The following is a 26,307-nucleotide window of genomic DNA, read 5'->3' as shown; positions in this document are numbered from 1 at the left end:
AAGATGTCACATGCAGCCACACAGAGTTTCAAGAGCTCACCGCGCAGTGCTTGTAAGATGATGCTTTCCAAGGTGCACACCCCCTCTCTAAGATCGAACCCGTCCCAGGTCACTCTGCCCTTCACAGGGAAAAAAGAGCTCCGCAGGAGGTCCTGCCAGCTGTCTCCCCTCCCCTCCTGCTCATCCAGCTCCTAGGACCCGCTGGCTCGTGTTCAACTGTGCACATGGAACACCTTTTCACTTTTTGGCCTTGAGTGGCCGTGTGAATATATTTGCTAATATTAATACTACAAGCTACCTATCTGCATTCACTCTGAGTAATCTAGGCTGTTACATGAATGATATTGTGCCTTTAAAACATTCAGAGCTTGTGTAGCAGATGTTTTTTCCCCCCATGCAGTTTGTCATGTATTAAGGAGTGCTGTATAAGGCGCATCGGTTTACAATATTGCAAATTGGACTGAAAATTATTCAAAGATTATGAGCTTTCTATGCTCAATTTTTCACTAAGGAAGCAATTTTATGCTCCTTTGCATTGTATTAATTGCCACAGAAAACAGCATGAAGCTTCTTCACTGGGAAGAGAAAATGTCCCCGTGCTTTTTATCAGTGCATGAGACACCGGTATTATTCATAAGTCCCAGCTCTGAAGGGAATGGAAACTGGGAGACTGATTATGCAATGGAATTAATCGTTATCACAAGAGACTGGCCTAAATGCATCCACTTTCCACACACAAACGCTGTAATAATTCCTTGACTTTAGTTTTGAAACTTGCATAGAATCAAATTAAAAATTCGAAACTCATTATTTGCATGAAAATGGAGCTTATTAATTTTGATATGAGGTTAATGACAGGAAATGGCATGTACACATAGAAATCCTGGTTTACAGGCTTGGGACTGCAATATGCTTACTGATAATGAAGATACTACTGTTACCTTGCAAAGGAATTTTAAGAAGATTCACCTTCCGTCAAACAAAGAGAACAACAAACCAAAAACTTCCTTTTTAAGAGGGTATAAACTTGAAAATGTGTGACCCATAACAAAAAATACTCTAAAACCTCTACTGTTTACTACACTACAGGCCCAGCAGTATAATTTTTTAAACCATATATAGTTATAAATGTCTTTTTACATGCACAATGTGTTCACTAACTAAATCAAAAAATGTGTTCAAAAATAAAAAAATACAATATAAAATAATTCAGACTGTATTTGTATTGTCCTCAATTACTATGTTTAAAGTCCAGGAAAAAAAAATAGTATTTTCCTTTCAATTTAAAAATAATTAAAACATTCTTTAAGATCATATGGGCATTTGTAGCAATTTTATTTTTGCAGCAATTATACTAAAACAGTTTTAGGCAAAGCATGATATTTTCACATCCTTATCAAGAGTCAGTGCTCTTGATAAATTATTGGAAACTGCCACATTCGCATTTGCAATAAAATCTGTCCTCATTTTTACAGTACAAAACAAATGCTGAAAGGAATATATTAACAACGAAGCTTTGATTAGAATGCTAAATTAATCCAAAGCCATTTTTAATAGATTTACATAAATTGTAACTAATCTTTTACTGTAGAATTTTTATTTTATAGGCACTCCTTATTAATCTAAATAAACAGCAATAAAACCCCAAATAATAATGTCTTCACTGCACGTCCAAGGCTTTAAATACAAAGCTGATTTTTAAAAACTGTGGTATTAGTGACAAGGGGTTTCTATGGGAAGCCACCATTTTGGCTCAGCGTGAACCTGAGCCAAGATGGCCCTTGAAAGTATTCAGAAGCAGGTGTTCAATTGGACATACCTGAGCTTTGAGTATTGGGAGCTGCCGTAGGAGGAGAAAGACAGTCTGTGTCTATGCTTATTAAGGCAAGGTACAAGTTATCAAACCTGTTGCTGTTTTATCTGAGTGTGTACCTTATCAAAACAAGACTGAAAGAGGGATCTTCGGAGCTAGGAGCTCTTCCGATAGCTGGTTGGGGTTGGCTAATTGGCCAGTGGAACTTGAGAAGATTAAGTTAAGTGCACAGCACTACACTACACTGAGGTATCACAGACAGAAGGATAGAAGCGTTAGGTGGCAGCTAGTTTTTCAAGGAAAAGGGTGAAAAAATAAGCTGATAAACAGAATAATAACTGTTAATCAGCATAACGCAGATGGATAGACTACTGAATAGCTTGAGGTCTGCCTTAACAGCGCATTATACAATTTTACAATAACACCGCTTTATTAATTCTACTCTTTTAACTTCACATCCTAGTATTTTGTTTGCATTTTTAATTTCTTCCCCACATTGTCTAGAAGATGTAATAATGTGTCGACATAAACAACTTAAGTCTTCTTCTGAAGTAGCTTCTTCTACCTCAGTGCTTCTCATTTAGTATTTAGAATTTGTTTTCATTACCCGCCCATAGTACCCTGCACTTGTCTACATTAAACGTTATGAACTAGGTGTTTGCTTAAGAAAACTGGACACAACAGATTAAGCCCAACTGGAAAACGTTTTGAGATTTATTCATGTTCCACATGGAAAAAAGTGGAAAGATGTGAGAACGTTCGTACATTTATTTAACTGCATTATAAAAAAAGCAGCTGGTGTCATTCTGCAGAACTGTTTTCCTACCCAGTAGTTAGGAAAATCAGAAAACGTCAGAATCCCATTGCTAACTAAAACAAAGCAACATATATAATGAAAGCTATAGCTATTATTGTTTCCATCAACCTAAATTAATGTGTTCCACCCATCCAGCCATTTTCTAACCCCTTTACCCAATACGGGGTCTTGGGGCCACAAGGCACGATACACCCGGGAGAGGATGCTAGTCCATCGCAGGGCACACATGGATACACACACGCACACCAGGACCAACTTTCCCAGAAGCCAATTAACTTACCAGTATGGTTTTGAGCTGTGGGAGGAAAAAACGTGTTTGCTTTAAGGCTATTCCTCGCTCTCTCCTTAAGATTGCCCACCATTTTCTTTTCTAAATAGTAAATTTAGCAGCTCAATGAAAGAGGTCCTTTGTTTTATCATGGGGTGGTTTTTTTTACTTTTACGTTTATGATAAAATGCCATATCCACGTATCTGTTAGAAGGAACTCTAGTAGTGGGTTGGACGTTAACTGGGTTTTACAATGACCGTTTTCGAGCTACTGTAGGTCTCTGATCTGTTCAGGACGGTAGCAGCCTGCAGGGCTGTGGGCCACCAGTGACTGGCAGATGCCCTTCTCCATGTGCCACACTGGTGTCACCAAGACATGGCTGCAGCAGCAGCACAGAGGGGAGCAGCACTGAGCCAGGCCAGATGGAGTATAAATAATGGGCAGCCGACACTTGAGAGGCACACCTGGACAACCTGCATCGCGATACAAGGGCCTCATAAATCTCTGATGCAGGAGAAAGAAAAAAAAGACGGAAATCAGCTCGGCTGAGCAGCAATCACTTAAAAGCAAAACTATTAGACCCCCAAACTAGCTCACCCCCTACCATTACACAGAGCTACTCAATGATTTGTAAAAATAACTCTTAAGCACATTTGTGTTTAATCAGTCTCTCTTTTCTAAGTGATATCTATTGTCCTGTTTTCAGAGACACCAGCAGGCAAATTCTGTTTAGGCTTGCTCTGCAGAAACGACTTTATTTTTTGTAAAATGTAATGAAATTGGATCACACTCCATATACACTTTTTTTTGCTGACTTTTGCATAGTTTGTTCTTGCAGTGCAATGAATATTAATTAGTCAGCTGCTGTTTTATTATGGTATTGTGCAGAACAGCACAACATGATACAGAAGATTATTGGCTTCAATGGTTAGCATGCAGTACTGTGAAGGTTTTCAGAATCAGTGACTTATTTTCCTGTTCCTAGAAGCCTAATACCATATTAGCCAAACTAACCTTCTTTTAACTGGTCAGACAGATGCAGTGACTGAAATTGTCTTTCTTTAGATTCACCATGCAGTGCATGCAAACAAGCCAATAGGTAAAAAAATTAGTCATGCACATTATGTCAGCCTGAAGACCTTGAATGGATAATCGGGGATATCCTTGCCTGATCCTGATCTTGGATAGCCCCAATCCAGAAGCTCTTAAAAGCTTCTTAAATCATGAGTTATAAAGACTGAACTGTGAGTTTTCGATCAATATAGCGAGCTTGAATAGTTTAATTACCGGAAACCAGGAGTGATCCTTAAAACCTACATGTTGTGAATTGTTTTTCTCTTTCAAATGATCTTGAATCACGTGACTGAACAAATCACCTACAAAGAAACTGCTCCAAATGCTCGCACATGTTTTATATGTAACACTACAATACTTTTTGGTTTCCCAGGTTCTATCCTTTATTGACTCATTCTTTTCAGTTGGGCTCCCAACAAAATGATGGTCAAAGCACCGCTGGATGTCATGGAGATAATGGAAGTCCCAGAGATCAGGATTATTTTTTTCAGCTTTTGCAGCTACTGTATGTACCAGCTATGTGCTTTTTGCCTAAAGCAATTCACTGAATCATAAGTTTATGGCCAATTATTAATTAAAGGTGGAACCTTTTCCAGCCAAACCAAAATCATTTTAATACCAACTAACCAGAAAGTCTATGATTTTAGAAGACAAAAAGTTGGCAATTCTTCTAAATTGAAACTCCCAAAACGCTAATACAAATGGCTCATTTTTTCTTGTTAACAGTTACTGCAAGCAAATATTAACTGCTGGTGCTACTGAAAACAATTTAATTCATGGAGAAATCCAAGATGTTTTGGAGGAGGCATTTTCATGAGAAAACGGAAAGAGTACATAAACACTAACAACCTCTCTGACATTGTGTTACATAAGCCAATTTGCTGCATGCAATAATTGCCAAGTATAAACTCATTCTGTGATTACAGCCTTCCTCCTCTACTAATTCCTTCAGAGAAAACAGGAACACATTTCCAATTTGTAGTTTGTCTAAACATTATTGTCAATTGTTAGTGTGCATATTTTTAACAAACGTACCATTTGTAGAATGCCTGCAAAATGACAAATGCAGTTTTCACACATTTCACTACATTTCACTAAAACAAGTATGCTAGAACATAAAATTGACTATATCATAGTAGGAAATAGACTGATATATACATTTCTGCATGCCTGATAGACCTTTGGGACCTATTTCATCAGATAACCAAGTGTTCAACAGTAGAGTATACTGAAATAACTTGTTTTATATGGGCTGTTTTTTATGGTAGTATAAAGGTGTTTATATCATTCAGACTTGGAAAAAAATAATGAGATGTCTCCAGGTGTTCAAATCACAGATATGTGACAAAAATAATCCTGTTTTCATGTCAAGCTTTTCCTTTGTTGGGTTCTTTTAAGCACAAACATACTATTTAGTCAGTGCCAAACTAGATGAACAGGTCACCAGTTAATGAGGATACTAACTGATTTTGTCTAACCAATGCTCCATTTGTGTGTGCTGAAGGCCATGGTTCCTACACTTCCTTAATATATTCCATTAAATATTTATTTTCAAAATGTGCGTCATCTGGAGCATATCAGGTGCTTCACCGGGACTGTGTTTACGTAGGAACTGACTATATGAAGGTACCTTTCAGAAACAGCTCATTTTAAATTCTGTATAACTTCTGGTCTTTAGTATTGGATCAACCTATTGAGATATACTCAACTGCTGTTACATTCTTGATTTGATTGTTGATTTAAGGGAGTTAACATCAGAAAAAATATTGAGTAATATTTTATAATGATTATAACTTCACTCTTGCTGTACAGGTGCCATTGTGCCAGTGTAATGAAATGCATCTATTACCTGGATTTCTTTGAACTGTTTATTGTATTTAAAAACATGAATAATGATCTTCAGTATATTTCAAGAGTTGAATTAAGAAGACATACTGTAAACTACAGTAACATAATCCTACACTCAATCATAACATACTGTATGTGAGGATACACTTGACTTTATTAGATAATTCCAACATCACACCAGCAAAAATGTAAAAAGGTAAAGCGAAATTGTGATTATTCAGCTGAATAACTAAACACATACTGTATATTATGGTAGCCTCTGATTTGGAAAGGATCAAGTGCAAGTAAGGGAGTCTACAATCTGCTAAACTTGATGGGAATTGGTGGAAATGCATGAATTTGAAAGCTCCTGACACCCTTGATGGGTTCAGATCCATCAACTCTGACAAGAGATTAAGCAAAAAATCGAAAACTCATCTTCACCAAGTTCAGCTGCTGAAGCTACACTGGGTGTGACAGAAACATCCAGAGTATCAAAAAAATGCATTTATGGAGTCTATTCAAAAGGCAGAACGGAGCAGTCTTGAAAAAACAGCGCTGACAAATTAAAGGCGATAACATTCGTCTTGGTGCTCAAAGCTTGGGCTTCAGCATTTCACTTGAACTTTGACCCCTAATCTCCACCTATGTCCTCTATTCAAGAGGTGATGCTGTCCAGACATACAGTGCATAAGCTCAGTGCTTTCCCTTTGTTGCTAAACTCTTTGTTGCATTAGCCTGGCCTTTTAAATAAGATTATCAAGCGCAGAAGTGTCGCTAAGTAGGATATAAAATGTAAGCCATTATCTGGTATTATCTCAGAATAGCCTCCCCATCTATCTGCTTGCCACCCACTCACTAGTCCTGGATCAGATGCATTATTAGCTGGAGAATACAGTTTACATACCTCTGCTCTCTGTCTAGCTAGGAAACTCTGGGCCAGCTGAATTCTGGCAGCCACATCACCGCCCGTGTAGGGCCAGAGAGAATGTGAGAGAACTGATTCCAATCAAACAGCTGCTTTCAACCAGGGTGCAGTAAACCACTCGGGCATTTTTTTGCTGTCTCCGTACTTGGCTGCCTCACAGCTCTTTATCACATGAAAAACTTTTCAAAGTAAGTTGATTGATTCCGCACAGTGATCTGAATGTGCTCACCAATCTCATGAATCTGGATTTAAGAAACGTGTCTCAAAAAAGCTGATATTTTTATACCTATACCATCTTGTAAAAGATCTGAGGCCTACGGTAGACCTTGTTTTTTATTCCTTTCATTGTCACAAAGCAAGAGCATTTAACTGTGGGTCACAATAGCCACAACCTGTCAAGTAAGTATGAGGCAGCATACTGTGTTTTTACTTTTCACAAAGAGTATAATGAAAAGATCACAGCAAAATCGAGAAAGTCATTTTGATTGATATCATCAGCAAACCCAAATCTAGGAAACTCACTCTGCATCGTCTTTCTTTTCCTTCAAGTCTAGCCTAACAAAAGTGACTACAACTACAGTTTGGAGCAGGTCATTAATCAAAAATCAAACCCTGAGGTCACTTCAGAGACAGACTCTTTTCCTTACTTTTGCTTCTTCTTTTGATTCGGAAATCCAGCATGGCTTTCCAACTGGTGAACCTGCATTATTTCAGCAAAATCAACTTCAAGGGAAAGACAAATAATATAATAATCAGAGAAAATATATTTAAATCTTATTACTGTCTCCCAGTAAAGCCTCTCTCACGTTGCCAGCACTAGCCAGTTCTGCCTCACAAAACTTATTTCACAGGGATTAGGCAAGAATAAATTAAGAAAAAAGTGAAAATGTAATACCTCTTTTGCTTTGCTTTTGATTGCTTTTCTGTAATTGCTTGAACAATAGGGCAATAACAAAACACTTATTACAGGGAACTGTATGAATGTTTAAAAAAATGGTGAATGGAAACACCTTTCCCCTCATTTCCTCATATGAGTGTTTCTTCTCAGTCCAGCAAAAATTGGAAGCCAATGTGCAAAGAACAGGCCAGGGCTCAGTCTCCATCCAGGTGTCTCAGTTTAGCCCCAGAGCCCCCCTCTGTCCTCACTGAGTTACCTGTGATCTTGTCCCGGACCAGCTTGCAGGACTCAATCTCTCCGATGCTGCCGAAGAGGCTGCGGAACTCTTCCTGGGTCATGTTCTGGGGCAGGTAGTTGACGATAAGGTTGGTCTTGCTGTCATCAGTGGAGCTGCCAGTCTGCATGGGGGACGGGCAGCTCCGGCTGTTGCTGGAGGGCCCATTGGCTGTGGTGGCCGTCGGGCCATTTGTGACCTGAGGCTCCATGTTGCTGATTATCTGGGAGGAGAACAAGAGAGGCCACTCAGTCCAGGAGGTTGAAGAACCAGGATTGTGGCCTATATTTGCACCCACTGACACGGAACTGCTGTCCCTAACAGCAAACAAGTACAGCTTACCCACAGTGCCCCCAGCCCTGAAGCAAAACTAATGAAACCCCCTAAAAAATACATCTTCTCTACTTTTGATATAGTCAAATCTGAATCCTCTGGGACACAGAGTTTTTCAGATATACGAAGTCGCCCTTTCTTGAAATATTCAGGGAAACAATGATAGCCCTTCAGCATGGCTTTGCTGTCATGTGGAACAATGTTTGCGGCTCGTTTAGCAATCTGGTTGAGGAGCAGGTGTTTGAAGTAGAGCTGATCACCCCTGGGGAAAGAAACTGAAGAAGTCAGAGTCTGGTGCGCTTATCTTCAAGCAAACACTTATTTTAAGATTCTGACTGCCACCAAATGTATTCAGCCATTAGCATAAAATGTGCGTTTAATTTTATAATTTGAATCATCGTTACAGAATGCTAATTTCTATCACCCAGTTATCGAAGCTGTGCAGCTAAAGCATTGCGTGTCGGATGTGCTGGTTTTGCTCACTGTTGTTTTAAACTCTTTAACTACATCATTGTTGTTCAGGTTCCTGTCTGCCTAACAGAACATACTGTAATAAAGGTTACAAATGAGAAGAGGCCATTCAGTCACTTCTGTCCTGTTTTGTAGATGGTATCTAATTGGGCCCAAGGCTGTGTGTGAGGGGATAACATCACAGCATGAAAGGTTTGAAAATTTCATGCAAAGCCCAGAAGAATATGAAAACATGAGGACTGTTTCTTCAATAATTTGATCAGGTCAATGAACCTTCCACAGTCTTTCAAATCTTCAGCAGAGATATAGAGATATATAAGGTTCCCTTATCCTCATCCCCTGCCAGTTTGATACCAACATATTTTGATTTGAGTTTTACTTAGATAACTGAGGTAACACATTTATGTGTATAAGTGTAGAACATAGGAGGTTAAACTGAAATTTAGATTACACCATTATGAAAAAACAGGATGGCAAATTCAAGGGATTTAAATACATTAGAAGTGATCATATTGGCAACCCTAACCTGTTATGTGATATTCAAGCCAGTTAACTCCTCATTAAGTCTTAATTAAAAGTTATAACTGCAAAGAATAATCTGAAAGCCTAAAATTAGAGCTCACAATAATATGTAAAGTAGTTGTAACATATTCAGTCAGCATGTTTAAAAAATCGTGTTTAAATAATTTGGCCAAAATAAATATTTTGCAAACTTTAGTATGGGAAATCTAATAAAGAGATTAATGATAAGTGAAACTAAAAAATATTTTTTCCCCTCCAAATTGTCACCATCTTTTCTACATTCATGGAAAGTGAAATATGTTAAGCACAAAAATCCCTAAATGTTTTTTGTTATCTAACTTTAAACCCTCTCGACAATTTACTAAAAATAAATTGCTTACGTTACATTATTCAATGATATGTTGTTTCCCATTTCATAGCAATAACTCTTATTAACAATTTTGATAATTGAATCTCCGAATACTGGAAAATATCATTTTGTGAAATCTGTTTTGTCATTGTGTCAGCTTTATCGCAAGGTTTATACCTCTAATAAAGAGAAAAACAATTGGATAAAAAAGATTCAACCATATAAATCTATATCAATAATTCTCTCTGAATCTGTTTTTACACAGGTACAGTAGTTGATTTAAAACCGAGGTATAAAAATAAACCTGTGTCATATATACAATATATTCTTTGTATGCCTATAATCAACACTGGACACCTATAACATATGGGCCGTTGTTGCAAATGTATTGTGTCCATCCATTCATGCTGTAACTGCTTCATTCAATTTAGGGTCATGGGGGAGCTGGAGCCTATCCCAGCAAGTAACAGTTAAAAGACAAGGATGTAATACATCTTGGTGATCAAATAAATCATTTGAGAGAGGACTGTCTTTCAGAATATACCCAGATATTTAATTAGCAAAGTGTATCAACTAATGACTAAACTACAGCAGGTGATAAAGAAATGCCTACACCCCCTTTCATCTGTCAGATGTTCCGTTCTTCAACTTAAAAATAGTGTTACAGGGACTCACATTATAGACTGTGCAATATGTTGAATTGTACAACTGATGCTAGGATTACTGGATAATAGCTTCTAAATTCTACAGTATTTTCAAAAATTGCCAATAAAATCTGTGGAAAGCCAGTCACAGAAGATTACAGAAATATGAGAACTGACAGATTTAACATGGGTTTTGGCATTCTGTCACATAATTTAGAATACAGACAACATCATTTTGCTTAATGTGCTTTTTAAAAATATATAACCCAAAAGACTCTAAGCAAAATATTCAAATCAGCTTTGTGAAAATGATAAAAAAATGCTTCAAGAAAACATCAATGCACATACTGTAGTGGCACAAAAAAAAAACATTTGTAGACAATACTCCATTAGCAAACAGCTGGTCCAGGTAGAAATGCAGGTGGAAGTGTAGAGCAGTGGTTAGGCTTCTTGACATATACCTGAAAGATTGTGGGCTCAAATCCTTCATGAGACACGGCTCCTGTGCTTTTGAGTGAGGTTCTTCACCTGAATTGCTCCACTAAAATACCCAGCTGTATTAATGGGTGTGACTGTACGTTGCTCTGGATAAAAGCACTAGCTAAATAAGTAGTTAAGAATGTTCCTCAATATTATATCATGTTTATTTGTGAGTAGGGCACTGCAAATACTTAAGTATAGATACTCAAATATCAATTGCTAAATTTGAAGTTCAGTCTACTTTTAATGTGTTTTATTTAATATTTTCAAAATGCGTCAAAATCTGAAATTACTTTCAATCTATGAAAGGACAAGACACCTGAAGAGAAACTCATCAAGTTTTTTTTTAAATTTTATTAAGAGTTTTTTTTTTTCATTTATGAAATGTGTTTATGATACCTGCAGAGCTTTTCAATCAAAAAGCACTCAAAACTCAACAGGACACCAGCCTTAAGGTTTCAATGAAAGATCACATCTTTCACCATTAGTTCAAGCAGACTGCCGTGTCTTTTTCCAAATTAATCAAACCCTGGTAACCATTCCTTTTCCTTTTTAAGTCCTCTATTCACCCCTAAAAGTAATGGAAACTACAAGTATTTCAATTATATATATAACACTATCTGAGTGATGAAGACAAAACCTTGCCATTGATAAACCATTTGTTTCTGTCTTTGCTATATTTATTGCTTAAATACAGTGCCAACATTCACATGACTAAGCTTCAGTGTCAATTTGAGGTCAAACACAGCCTTCAATAGAAGGCTCTCGACTCCCTATCCTGACTTGATTCTTTTTTGCTAGGCTCAGGTAATGATATGTTGAACCCTGATCCATTTGGACTCCTGGTCAGTTTGTAGCACTGACATCACAAGCAACCTTATTGCTTTTCTAATCTGTCTGAAGTACTTTAAAATGTGAACAGCTTAAACTGTTAACTTTGATCATGGGCTGCTTGACATAAGCCTAAATACTACTTCAAACATCAGAGTAGCACCATATGACTACACCTAGTCTGTGAGGTGTCTAACTTTGTTACAGTTCCTGAGATATACAATGTTAAGAGTCTAGGCTCTATGTGCCGGATCCATCTTGCTTGGGAAACATATTAGCTGAAGCGGTTCAAAGATTAATCCTACCCACTGCAGGTTAATTTTATATTTTCTTTAAATAAAGATTTTAAGTAAAATTACCATTTGCTCCAGACGAAAGAGAGCTTACTACTTGTGTGAAAATAACAGGGAAAGGTTAATGATGTAAATCTAGTAAGAAACAACGTAGGTGTTAAAAAGAGGATTTATGTTTCACTCACTTGAGTCTACTTGGGAATTAAAAAATTGTGCAAAAGTTGTGTAACAGACAAAGTCAAATATTACCTGCATCAACATACTGTATATGTAGATACACGGACACATCTTAAGTAAAACAAAACTGGCTGATATAGCCTAATTAATGACAAATAACTAATTAATTTTGGCAACATGACAGTTTTGGTATTAAAACGTACTGTATTTTTATGTATAGAGAACTAAAACTACAAATGGTATGCTCATTAAGGCTTTGAGAGTAAAGGCCTGGAGCCTCAGGAAATAATTGCCCAAACCATTAAAAATAAAAATCATTGAGTAAATGTGTTGAAGCCGTATCAGTGTAAAAACACTGCCTTCAAGAATGTCTGAAGGTGGGAGTCTGAAGAGAAGCAGTTCGCCTGCAGTTCTCCAATTTGGGTAGGGGTTAGCCATGCAGAGATGTTGAGAATCCATAGGGAGTGGGTGTAATTCAGGTGTGATTCATAGTGTATTTATGTCCACAGAACTTTCCATTTCTAAGGGTTTCCCGAATGCTGATAAATTTTTGGATACATAAAATATGTGTAAAAAGAAGCCTTCTAAAGTTATTCAATTCGGTCTCAGGTTTTGTTCTGCTATCTTCATTTAAGAGTCTTCACAGGCCCAACACACTTTAGAAAGAAACATCTTTACAAGCAGGTAATAATTAGGCAGAACAACTGTACATAGCAGGTGCAAATTATGCAACTGGATTCCAAGATAGCTGGCCATTACTTAAGCGTGCAAAATAGCATCTAAACAATTTAATCCAAAACATCTCATTTATGTAGCAAATTGTATGTTTTCACACGATAGAGATCTCACAGTTCTACCCAGCATTAGTCTTCACTTCCAGCATCAATGCACGATCTAGCACCGCAACAGGCTACATCAGAGGGAAGCTTAGCACCGCGTTTGAAAAGGCGATTTGTGACTGTCTCCTTACCATCTTTGGCTGTGTCAGCATTCCCTTCTCTGCCCAGCCCTGCAGCTGTGGGAGCTCTGCCTGACGCCACTGTGTCTCTGTCGATCCCTAGGAGGTTTCAGGTCAAGATTTAACATGCCGTTCTAAAGGGCTAGCCATTATTTCAAGCAAAACCCCACGGTCACCAATAACGCCAAGACCCACCGATGACCCTCTTCTCACACTGCGTCACTCCGGTTCCACTCAGCACGGCAGCCCTGTGATTTGAGCCAGTCCTAATTCGGTTTGGATCTTCTAGTTGTTTTGTTTGTTTGTTTGTTTGTTTGCTTTTTTGCCGTTCCAGTTTCCCTCACGTTGCCGAAATGTCAATTAGCCACCGGAGCGAACCGTGTGAGAACAGACCCTCCGGGTTAGGTAAACAAGGTTTTCGACAAACCTCCGAGGTGAAAAGGAGCATGCCGAATGAATTGCAGATGTGGTACTGGTAGCTAAATCAGCCAATTTAGGAGAAAGGTGAGACCATTAGGGTGACCTTTTGTTCTGGAGACAAATGAAATTGGAGAAATGCACTGAAGAGCATCCGGGAAAACAAGAGCAAAAGAGGGAAGAATCATTTGAGCAACTGGAAAGAGGAGGGGGGGGGGTCATTCAGATTCTTTTTAACTGTTAGTTGAGATGTGCAAAAGCTGCACAATCAATTGTATCAATTGGCAAACCAATATTCCAGTTTTGCGGTATACCGTTTGGATGGCATAAGGAGTTTGTATTATTGAAACACATCCTTTCCTTTCCAGACACCACCCTTGTTTTAGCATTAGTGAAGACCGAGGGCTGTTATACTGTATATCACAGTTTTCTTTGTGAAGAACATTGTACACATACATTTTAAAGAGGATGGTTTGTTATGTACTGTAGATCTACATTTTACCAGGCTATGACTAATCCAACACCTTGCTATTCTTCGACATTATGAACATCTCTGTACTTTGGGGTCAAATAGATATGTGAGATCATTAAGCTCTCTGCCAAGCCCGGCCTGGCCTCCTATCCATGGTGGCTGATAGCTGGTATGACACAGTCTACAACCTCCGTCTGATAGCTGACCCTGCTGTTCTCCATCTCCTGCTCACAGTACAACATGCCTGGGGGCTTTCAGTTATATTACATACAGAGTTCACCTCAGATACTGCTTAATAACCTGTTCCAAACAATGTTGCCAGTTGCTTTTTTATTTTCCCTCTAGAGATAAAATGATTCGTAATGGGTTTCAGTGAGTGAGATAAGTTTTAAGTGACCTCTGTAGATGAAACCCACTGTTTTATTTTTGAACTCAAGCTCCAACTATAATTTCAGGGGGGACAACTAGGCAAGTGCATAGTCTTCCCGCTTGGAAAATCCCAGTTTGGGAGGCATTATGTATATCAAGGAATTAAGACAGAACTAAGCCAGAAGTGTCAAAATTAGAGTATCAAACGGAAGTCATTCTTAGCCCCTATACAGTAAATAATTCTTAGATGAGACAAGACATTAAATAATTTCCAGTCACATGTCTCTGTAATGGCCCGACTTTCAATAAGAAATGTTTGTAATTCACTGGTGCAAAATTCACCCCCAGCTCAGTGTCAGCAGGGATGTGATACCAGCAGTTCAGGGCTTCCTTTTATGTTCAAGGCCATTTTAAGCCTCAGGAGTATTGTTTTACTGAATGCTTGAGGTTACAAAATTAAAAGAAAAAAAATGACTGGAAAGCAAACACAGAAAAAAACAGAAATGTGCAAACATTGACAAATCATTCTTCATTTTCACTGGCTTGCTTCAATCTACTTTGTACTACCACCAGGGGGTTAAAGCATGTGTGATCCAATATAAATGAAATCAATAAAAAAAAGGCCATGTTTGACTAGATCTCCTTTGATTTTAGTGAGTGGGGTCCAAAATGGGTCAAATATTGAAGGACTAGTGCAGCTGAACAGGAGCCCTTATACCAAGTATTTACACTTTGACCATGGGAAATTTCATCAAAATCAAAGCAGGTTGAGAATTCTGGTGACGAACTTCACATGAAATGAGCCTTCTTATTTGGCCTGTTTTCTTGCCATTTGAAATTTTAAGATGCATTTTCATCATTTAGCCCAGTATATCTTATCAATCGTCCTGTGTTAGTTGCTTCATAACCCATTACAAGCTCTTTACATCTGTAACTGGGCCAGAGCCTGATTCAATTCATTGCTCAATATACAGTATGTAAGGAACTTGCTGCCTTGGGAGGGTGTGTGGTGGGAAAGCAGGAGAGCTCATGCTCTTTGGCAAATTGTCTCCCCTGTAAGTAACTCGCTCTTATCAGACATAGCTGGAAAGGGTAAAATATGCTGGTTAATTGAGGATGAATTGTGGTCACTGAAGCAGAAGTAGTTTGCAGCAAGGAGTATGAACTCTGTTTAAAGGGTCTGAATAAGTGAAAAATCAAGCATGCTCATTAACATAGAATTTCCTTTAAAGTATATTAACAAGCTTAGAATAAAATGGATGCAGAGATGATAGGATGGTAGAGACAGGGAAAAGATACTGCATTTAAAAAAAGAATTTATGTGTGTATATATACTAGTAGTATATATACTAGTATTGTTCAAACACTTGGGTTATTTCAATGACAAATCAGCTTTTAATTCTTGCGTATATATATATTTCATATATATACATATATTTTTAAATGTTTTAGATAATAATATAATTCAGATTCAAGATAAATAAACTAGCAAATTCTTTACATGTTACATAATGCAATAAAAGTGTTTATGATTTTCTAGAACTATTGAAGAAATGTCATAAAAACGTCATGCAAAGCATTCTAGGACATCGTTTCCAACTTTGCATAATAACTACCTTATTAGTAATATATCAATAACATGTTAGAAAAAAATCCCTTTAAATTCATAACACTGAAAATAACCCAAGCAGTTGCAAAGTACTACGTATAGACATATACATGCAAAGGTTAGGCATTTTTATTAAATGAGCTATGAAGCTCAAACTACTAGGTGTCAATTAGGGTTTGAAAACACGTACACACATCATTCACACAAGAATCTCAGATCACAAGTACTGTATGTGGAAACGTTACATAATTGCAGTAGACAGTGGTTTTAATCTCGCGGCTTTGTATGGACAATACACTGATATACAGATATGTGTTAATTACCTGTACAAGCAGATTACTTAAGGAAGTGAATTTGATCATAAACTGTTATACTTTTCCTGACATATTTAAAACTTGCAAAGTAGTGTAGTTAATGCAACAAATTATGCATAAATTACTTTTATTTCTAAAAAGCCCCTAGCAGTGCTGAACCTGCTATCGATGAGAACGTCAACAAGATCATATTAACCAACTCTGCAGAATCTTTGCCTCCCTACACTGCATCACATCTTCACTACAAACAGCTGCTGAAAAATGTCCTGTGTCGGACTTCGTGTGTAAAGACAGCAGAATATCTGCTTATTTCCCAATATCAGACCAAAAAAATACACCGTTAAAACTTTAGGTACTTTCCAATGGAAAATTATAACTCCTACATTTTTTCCCAGATTCACCTGTCCTATTAATTTTGCTTAGTTTTCCTAAAATATGCATTTCTCTATAGCAGCTGCTAAGGAAGTATAGAAGCTACCTTTATAGTTGTGTCTGCAGCCCCTCAGAGATAAACAATTTTATTTACCTCTATTTAACCAGGAAGTCTCACAAAGATAATCACTTTCTCAAGAAAGACACGGGGGTGGAGGGTGGCTCAGGAAATTGAGTTTAATGCCAACCAAGAAAGAATTTACGTAGGCCAGATTTTCTGCCATCGTCATGCTGGCTAGAGGCTTCACTGCTGCAGTATATAATCTCATCTCCATAGAATGTTCCAGAACCAAGAGCTCATTTCTGCTGAATACTCTAAATGTTAATTAAAAAAATTAAGCTTGAGCTTTCTACTCATCCAGATGTCACTTTCTATAATATGACAGGTCTCAAGGAAAAGAAAAATAAGAAAAATAAAAACTCTTGTGAGTTCACAAGACCCTCGTGTCCACAAAGGCAGAAGACAGTAACATGAAATGAGGTCTTACAATGTGCTCTTAGATATTTGTGAAACATGAACGTGTTCCATTATGTAGGAAAAAATGCATTGCAAACAATGTACTGTTGAAACAGAGAGCAATGTTACTTAGATAAAGAAGAGAAAAATAGGAATTTAACAGTATTGCCTATCACATAACTACATTTAAATTACCATACATGTGGCTGTGTAGTACAAGTGAGTTTAATATTTATACACAATGTTGCACAGGATGGTTCATAAACTGTTTAATATTGTGAAAGCATCTTGATGACTGGTCGCACATCAGCCAGCACTGCCGAGGTTCCGGCACTTTCTGTCACTCTGGCAACCGCAGCTGTAAGTCTAAGATGATAACGGGTGAAGCCACTCAGCTGACCAGTATTAGTTGTGTGTATGGAGGATTCTTGTAGCAGGTACAGCAATGTCAAAGTGAGCCTGATACAAGTAAAACAGAACATCTGTGTGTCAAATCAAATACTCTCACATGAGATCCAGTATTCTCAGGGACTGACTGAAGAAGAGTCTGAATATACAATACTTTCTAAGGAAAAATTCCAAAGGCATGGTCTGCTTTCTCAACCGCATTTACAATTGTGCTAAATGTTTTCCAGACAGGAAGCCCTATTCATATTTACACTGATAATTGAAAGTCAAGAACAATGGAAAATTTACCTAAATTGTTGTGACAGTACGAAACACCCTTCCGTGCCATGTTGTTGAAACCAATACCTTTCAAGAAACGGCTGGATGCGATTCTTGGATCAATTAACTGCTCACTACCAAAAAGATTAGATGGGCCCAATAGCCTCTTCTCATTTGTTACCTTCTTTATGTTCTTAGTTAACACCTTCTCTTCCGTATCTGGCCACGGGTTGTGATGAATTGCAGCACTACAGCACTGCTAAACTTTCACAATTCCCCTCTTGTCTGATCTAGGCTAGAAAGCAGATCACCAGAACCACGACTAGGCTGACTACTGCCATTACAGCTATCAGGTTTACATCCTTAAACAGCCCTATCTCTCTCTAGAGGTGTTCTTAAGTCACAGGTGTACTGCTACAAAGCCCGCAGTCAAAACAAGCGAAGGCGATCAATTTCCACTGACAGCGCTCCAGCTCGCGCTGTGACATTGCAGTGCAGCAGGACACCACAGCATCAGAACTAACTGCCAACGCCTGACACACGACGGAGGTCACGGAGAACATTTATTCAAACACCACGACAGAATTTCATTGTTTTGCTTCGCTTTTGGTTCTCATTAACTGCACACCCTAGTGGACGAGAAACATCAATATGTGATGCTTTAATACCCATCTTCCCTCATCACCTGCAGGGACTCATCCACAGAGTTTTAGGAGTTAATCTACTTAAGCCTTGCTTTGGTGCCATGAGCGCCTAGTGTAATACCATGCAGGTAGCCTGTCACTTCTATTATCCTCTGTCTAGAAGTCTTCCTAAATAAATCATCTTAGAAGTATAGCATTGTAAATACTTTGAATATTCTCTTATTCTTATAATTATAATACGTTGACAGAGTACATTTTAGAGGCTTACCAAATTATTGCCGTAGATAACGAATCTGTTTTTGGTAACTGCTAAAATCCCAGCAGCATATTTTATTTTAAATTCAGCAAACTTAAACAGACAAACCAAAAAACACATCCAAGGTCACTAGCTTTTAATACGTCTTGCCATAGTAATTTAATTGCAACAAAAACACTATAGTCTTTTTTGTCTTTTTACCTTTTTGAGTAAAATGAATCTCTACTAGTTCCTTTTACATTGAGATTGAAATAAATATAAAACACTAAAACTGTCATTCTGTTGACCAAGGTGACCAAAGTGATTAAAGTAGTAGTCAGTTTGGCTATATATTGTTTGGTATGAAAAACAACATGACAAATCTCCTAAAGGAATATAATTTCTTCCCATCCTTGTTGTAAAAGACAAAATGGGAGCTTTTATATCACAGGAAAAGAATCAGCAGTCCATGCTGTATAATTGATTTATTTTTACCTTGTAAGAGACCTGAGCTTGGCATTTGCATTGAGCCTTTCAGTATGAGACAGAACTCCTGTGGATTTAAAAGATGTAAAAACATTTCTAGTTATGTAGCTATTTTGATAGTTAACAGTCCTTTTGGGAAATTCCTTTGGTTTTACAAGATGAGAAATTTGACCAATTCTCCTTTTCCACGAATCAATGCATGGGCAAAATCACAATCATCTGCCACTCAAAAAGCATCTTGTCTTTGCCTAGTCACATGTTAAAATCGGTTATGAAAAACCAACGGGAATTGAGAATTTTTTTTTCTCCAATTCATTTTTATTTTCCTTTCCCTGCATCAGAACATCCCAGTTTTATCCATATCATGCAAGCCCGATAGGAGTCTTAGCAAATCAATCATTAACGTAATCTCAGCCCATCGCAATCTCGGTCATTTCCAGGACGATCGATAAAGGTGCCTGCTTCACAAACGGACTGCGACACTGCATAATAAATATTTTGGTATGTAAGCAATTTTTCATTTAACTTTGCTCACTTTTCTACACAGAGCCACATTTTGCAGGATCAATATTTTGTTTTTTCTCATGGCGCTTTTGTTCTAATCTTCATACGCTCTCTGAGGTCAAAGGGCACTTAGTGGAATTGTGCTGCCGGGGTCAGTCTGCAGTGAACGGACCTTGGAGAAATGATATCCGCCTGAGGTGACCCTGGACCTCCTCTGCCTTTTCACATCCGAGTCTTTCATGTCCTGCATTACTAAATGAATGACTGGAGCCCTCTTTATCCTACATCGAATTTACTTCTCCTGGCTGAATTTTTTTCTCCAACACAGTTGTACCTTCTTCAAATTCCACAGGTAACTGGGGTGCATAGAACTACATGAGGATACCTGAAATATGCTCTGAGGAAAAGAAACAAAGGGAGTGATTTGAAAAGCGGACTTGTTTAACCATTTTGAAAAGGTACTCATAACTGCATTGTTATTCGGTTAGCACACCATTCGGTTTTTAATATCAACAGCTAACGAGAACCAGGACTTTTTAGAGGATATAAGGTATAAGGTGACAATGCTATCTTCTACAGTATACCAACTGAACTTTATTAAAAAAACTGTGAACATGGCCATTCGCTTTCTGCTAGGTAACACAGACAGCTCTCCTTGGTCTCATGGTGAAGCATTCTTTAAGCCATAAACATTTAAAGATCCAACTCTGACCAGAAACATGTCCTACTGCATGACATGGAGAACTAAAAACATGAGAAAAATACCCAAATGACTGCCGGTGGATGTTCCCATAATGCAGACCAATATTCAACCATGGGTTGTGGACAAACACAAAGTAAACAAATAAACTTCCACTGAAACAGTGTGTAACACAGTATGCCACACCGTCTCAGAAAAGCGCATGTTCCGCCAGTGAAACAAACAGCAGCTGCTTTAGGTTGTCAAGTGACTCAGAAATAAATGGTATCAGGGCTACGTTTCAAGAGCTAGTCATGGAGGGATTTTGTATGCAGCAGAAATTCTATTGTACCTAGTGAATGATTTCTAATTGTTCCAGGTGTTCTCTTCAGTATGTTTTTTTCCCATTCATTTCTAGAACAAAACTAATTTAAGGAAGTGCTAGCGCACACATCAAGAAAGCAGTGGAATGTAACAGCAGCTTCAGTAGAATCTTGTTTTGAATGGGCACAGAAACCTCATTACAGTGATTTTGCTGCAAAGAACAAAGCACACTATAGGAGGCTGAAGGGGACTACGAATCACACAGCACTTTCAATTACTGCACAATGTGCTAAATTGTGTAGGGAATCTTGTGCTGGCCTTAAGGTAGGCATGATATCCAATGTAATGGAATTCTGTTTCTTCAAAGTGACAAATAGGGGGATAATGTGGCAGAGCAGGCAGAAGGCCATTTGCTATGCATCATAAAAAAAAGATCTGCGATGTTTCAAAGGGGAACAGAATACAGTACCTTAGAATAAGTTAGAATGTGCTCTTCACTTGTGCCTCTGTGACTGCTGTTTGAGATACAAGGCCCTTGCAGAAAGACAAGTTTTTCTTTAATTGCAGTTCTCATCTGGTGGTGTAGTAATGTTGCCGGATTTAAATAAGTGTTTAAAAAAATGGTCTGGAATGAGCAAGTTTCTTGCTCATTTCATGTCAGAAAAGACTGGCCAAGGGCCATTAAGACTCTTCTGTTACTTAAAAGCAAAATGGAAAAGACCCTCCTGTATGAGATAATATGAGACAATAAAATGGTTAACTGCAATGTGTACCAGAGTCACCACAGGCCTGCCCTTGCACATTGGGTAACGCCCTGCTATACTTCTGCACCAACAGAGGCTTGAAAACCTACAAGCATCTTGACTGTCAAATGTCAGTATGATTCACGTAGCAAAAAATATAGTGAAAGGTTTTCTTCATTCTTCCAATAAACATCAGACAATTGCTCAATGGCTCTTGTATAAATGTATGCAATGTTTTGCATGTACCAGCTCTGTTACATGCAACCCTTAAGTCTGTGTACTGGATTTATACCATGGCCTTATCCTCAGTACACGTTCAACAGAACGTTGACCATTCCTTCCTACATCTTGTTTGACTCCAGAACTGCATGGGAGATTCTGAAAATGTAATTAAAGTTTACAGTGAAAATTCTCCGGTTTCATATTTGCAAAGTCACACTGTTAACTGGTACTTGTTTGCTCTTTTGAAGAGTATTGCAGTGAACTCTTCTAATGTATTTTCCTTCAATTACACTGCAGGAGAAAAAAAAAGGCCAAGTGTAGCTTCATCCACTTCAGAATGTAATTACATTATAATATATCCATCCACCCAACCATTTTCTAACTGCTTTATCGAATACGGGGGGAGCCAGAGCCTATCCTCTGGAAGTCAGTCCATCACAGGGCACACACAGACACAAATACGCACACACTAGCATTGCCATATATATATATCCAACTCAAGTAAAACATAGTTTTCCCCCTTATGAATCTGAACTGATATGCCATAATTCTCCAAAATAAAATTAAACCTAGTCAATAATACATGATGTCCTGTATATTGCAAAGCTAAACAAATATTTGGAACAGAAAGTCACTTTTGTCATATTAAATATACATTATTCATAACGGAGGTCTCTCTTTTAAAAAATAGAATTACTGCCTTTAAATATTACTCTCTGCACTAATTGGTATTTTGTTTTGCTCAATGTAGTATAACTATTTTTCCATACAGCCAATTGCCAATTCTGTTAAAACTGGGTAATGTCTTTGGTGCCCACTCTGATGAGAATGTGGACATCTGGCGTGTTACAGGCTCCACAGCCCCTGACAGGAGAGTTAGTGCCAATTAGAGGAAGAGCGTACTCTCAATGAAAGTCACTTGCCCAACTGCAGCTTCCCACAAAATCACAAGAATGGCTGTTTGGGGGAAAACCAAGAGAACTCCCTGATAAAGGATACATCAATGCCAAAAGCTTCATATTTCGAGTGATACTTAAATGGACTTTACTGCTATGACCCGTATCCTTCCTATGAAACACACTGTCCTGACCATCATCTATGTTCAGACCCACAATACTTGCAGGTCAAGCAGAGACTAATGTACCAACGACACTACAAGCTCACAGGCCTTTCTATAGCTCATGTACTTCTAAATATCTTCACTTTGGTGTGTTAATGGGGCATTTGGAAAACTAATCTGTGGATTTATATTCTGTTGTACTCCTTGTTCTGAAACCATCTTGAATGGCTTTGCATGAAACGTATTTACATTTTTCCACAAAACAAAATCTTAAAATTAATTTTCAACTTCAAGGGAAGGATTGAATTTCTTAATACCTTTGTAACATGTGATGTGCTATTTTGTATTTTCTTTGAATCTATATGTGGTTGCTATATTTAGTGTATCATTAGTAAAGGTTTTTTAAGCAATTACACTAGCCTGGGTTGAAAGAATGCATTTTCGTTCTAAGTACAGAGTAGGAAATTGCCTATTTAAAATATTCTAATAGCAATCATAATGACTTAACCGAAAAAAAGACATATTTAATGAAATTACTGCTTTTACACTCTTTCAGGGATGCTTCCAGTCATTAGAAAGTACTGCAAGTTTAACTTATTGTTCAATTCCCTGTGTCCTGCCTCAGTTCAGGCAAATGCCTTGATAGATTAATAGTGTATCTTTGGCCAGAGTTTCCAATCAGTTCTGGAGTTTTTTCTTCTTTAAAGTCTGCATTAAGGATTTCAGATTGAGCATGTTATATAATTTCTTTCAGACTTCTTTTGTCCACTAGATATGATCTAAAGACCTCGTTTTGCAGTGTGATGTATTGGTTGTGAAATCCCCCCAGCTGAAATAATCAATCACATATCTAATGAACTAGAAAGACAAAAGAAAAGTTTGAGAAGTCTGATGTACTTTTCATATAATTTATGCCTTACAAACCCATCAACAGTCAAGTACTGTACGCATTACAAATTCTATCGCCCTTATGAGGTCCACCATGCTGCAGATTTTCTAGATCTTTTGAAATCAGCAACAGCTTCTGAGTGATGGAGAAGAGTGAATTAATCCAATTTACTGTACCGGTAGTTGTACCTATTGAGCTCTCGCTTGGGCCTTAGACTGTGACACCTAGAAAATCTTCAGGATTTTCTCAAGGACTGATGTTGGGAACACTGATCTGATAAAACTCATGGGTTAGTTCATCCTGCTTAAAACAACCAATATCCTTAGCCTACTTCATGTTGCAATGGCCTTAACATGGAGCATGTCATGGCTTGCAGATTATAATGCAAGCTGTCCTGCTGTACAGGAGCATTAGTTGGTCTTCAAGAATCATTTCAGCAAGAAGATGGTAGTACCAGCGCTGTGTACTGGAATGTATTGTAAAGGTGTCCTTAGCTTGCAACTCTTGCCCTAGAAACAATCACACTGGTAACTTATGAAATACAGAGTCAATGATCACTGAATTGACAGATCGAAGCAGTATACTGTAAATACAATTGGCTCCACCACCTGTTCCCCTGCAGAACACTTTTAACAATCTCGTTCAATGGGAAACCTGCACATCCACCAGTGAAAATATTCAGTCAAATATAGCGTGAAAGTAATTTTAATTAGTAAATGTATAAGGAAAAAAAGGTATTCTATTTGGATTTTTTTGTAAATACAGTAAATGTAAAACAATGCAACCATAGTACTTTATAACATAATTGACAAATCTAAATTATCCACAACAAATATATTGCTTGATTTCCTCTAGAAGGGCTTTTCTACAACTATGCAAGATGATGGCTGAGAGAGTGTATTTTGTGCATGAGTTGGTTCTATGAAACAAAAGAATTTGGAATCTACATAAATGACTAAACCCTTTGTGTTCTGCTACCAATTTTAAATTTAAATCAATCATTTATTTTCCATTTCGTTAGGTGAAAATAGATTCCAAACAATACATAAAACTTGGAAAAATTATTGAAAGTCTCTTTAATAGGAGTGATGAGCAACGCTAGCTATTCTTATATTCAGGTTAAAGTCTCTAAAGTGTCTGTAGCCTAGCAGTGTGAATCCCATCTCCCTCAAGAGGTTTTGAAATAAACTGTGCTTTTAATTAAAAAACGGAATACTGTATGTGCACTTGTAAGAGTCCTGTCTTTGAAAGCTGGTAAGCCATGGAGCCCGTGTGGGTTTTTAGCTCATGCTGCAGGTCACAATGAGTTGAACTGGAAGTGCTTGTGATGGTTACCTACTGCTCTGGTCCCTCGGCACCTGCTGTCAGGCTAGGTCTGCACATGCACAAACACACAAGTGTCAGAGAGTCTATTAAGATAGCCTGAATGATTTGCATCAAAAGCTAAGAGGTGCGTGGAGCAGGTAACGGTCCTGTGTCTGTTCCAGACAACAAAAAATAGCCTGGAGAATTAGCTCACCTACCCCAGGAGTGCAATTCTGCAGAGCCCCTGCCGCTCGATCTACCAGCCTTCTGCCTACTGATCCCTCACCAGCTCACGAATCACCATCAATCCATCTGCAGTCAGAAACAGGAGCTTGACTGCCCTCTTTTGCAGCTGAGCTGGGAAATTTCTAGTTTAAAAAAGGTGGCTTTGTTTCATGACGAGGTTTATTCCTTTCCACTGTGATGGGAAAAGGCCTGCTTTCAAGCTGATTCCAGAGGCCTGCAATGTGAGTGTTTTTTAAGTAATCGATGCATGCCTAGCAAACTGATGGGCACCTAAAAGGTAGTTATTCCCAGTTCAAAGCTGCATTTTACTTTGTCAACACAAGGTGTAGTGAGAACAGTCTTGTGGCCAGTCGGGTAGCTCCCCCTGATGCGAAAGATTGTATTCTAACTGTAACATGAGCAACTAATTTGGATTCATGGCCTCCACCTCCAAAACACTATTCATGCATACACGCTGTCTAACTTCTAATGCATTTCAAGACAGCAGGAAAATAATTGCTTCATGTGGACAACAGCTACAGTACATACGGATATATTAATGAATAAGAGCTGTAAATTAGATTAACTCTATCTCTGACCCTGCTCCAGAGTGCTGGAGACTCCCAGAAAACAAATGCATCTTCCTGCAGGAACAGTTCCCTGCACTTACCAACCCAATTGCTGAATGTTTCTCTGTTTCAAAGCATAAAGTCACCCATGCATGGTTAGCTAGTAAGTGTCAAATGATTTTTAAGTGAAAACCAATTGCTGTCCTTCGAGTATGCAAAAGGAAATCAAACAGCACATCATGCATGTTGTAAGATACACAGGCTAAGCACTAGCATAATTTGTAATGCAGACACAAAATCCAAAGCAGAAACTGAAACTGAGTTAATGGTATATTTGTCAGGTTTTTGATATATGAATACAAATCCTTTCGTAACTGTACAAAGCAGACTAGAAATGTGTAAAGAAATTGGAAGACAATTTCCACTCATCCGGACAAGAGATTTCAAACGCACAGGAGCTAAAATGCATACGGACATATGCACTAATGAAGGCTGTACAGCGAAGCACAGCACCATAAAATGCAATCATAGTTTCAGAAGTACACCTTTCAGTACAAGACTTGCTTAGAATGTAAATGTTTCTACATTTTTTTCTCCACAACCGCTACTGGATACTGTGCCACATGTATTCACACTGCCATGAAATGCTTGCTATTGCAGGTTTCATTGCGGTTGCTCGCCTTGTCACACATTGCAGAATGTGGGTGCTTTTAAATTTAATTTTATAT

The 26,307-nt window shown here is 38.0% G+C and overlaps 1 protein-coding gene across 17 annotated transcripts in view; it reads right to left on the bottom strand.

Moving 5' to 3' along the window:
• Positions 1 to 26,307, bottom strand: part of elavl4 (ELAV like neuron-specific RNA binding protein 4) — a 108,705-nt gene that overhangs the window by 41,015 nt on the left and 41,383 nt on the right. For 14 of the 17 annotated variants that reach the window (XM_069194312.1, XM_069194319.1, XM_069194308.1 and 11 more), the window contains 2 exons: positions 12,971 to 13,057; positions 7,883 to 8,123 (listed from right to left, as the gene is read on the bottom strand). In XM_069194312.1, the coding sequence (XP_069050413.1) occupies positions 7,883 to 8,123; positions 12,971 to 13,057 (328 nt within the window). The remainder of the gene's footprint in view (positions 1 to 7,882; positions 8,124 to 12,970; positions 13,058 to 26,307) is intronic. The other 3 variants (XM_069194317.1, XM_069194321.1, XM_069194318.1) reach the window with 1 other exon arrangement.

The sequence above is a fragment of the Lepisosteus oculatus genome, chromosome 9 (assembly GCF_040954835.1).
Source record: "Lepisosteus oculatus isolate fLepOcu1 chromosome 9, fLepOcu1.hap2, whole genome shotgun sequence".
NCBI lineage: Eukaryota > Metazoa > Chordata > Actinopteri > Semionotiformes > Lepisosteidae > Lepisosteus > Lepisosteus oculatus.
Note: the sequence above shows the minus strand (reverse complement) of the source record. Positions and strands in the feature narration are given on the sequence as shown.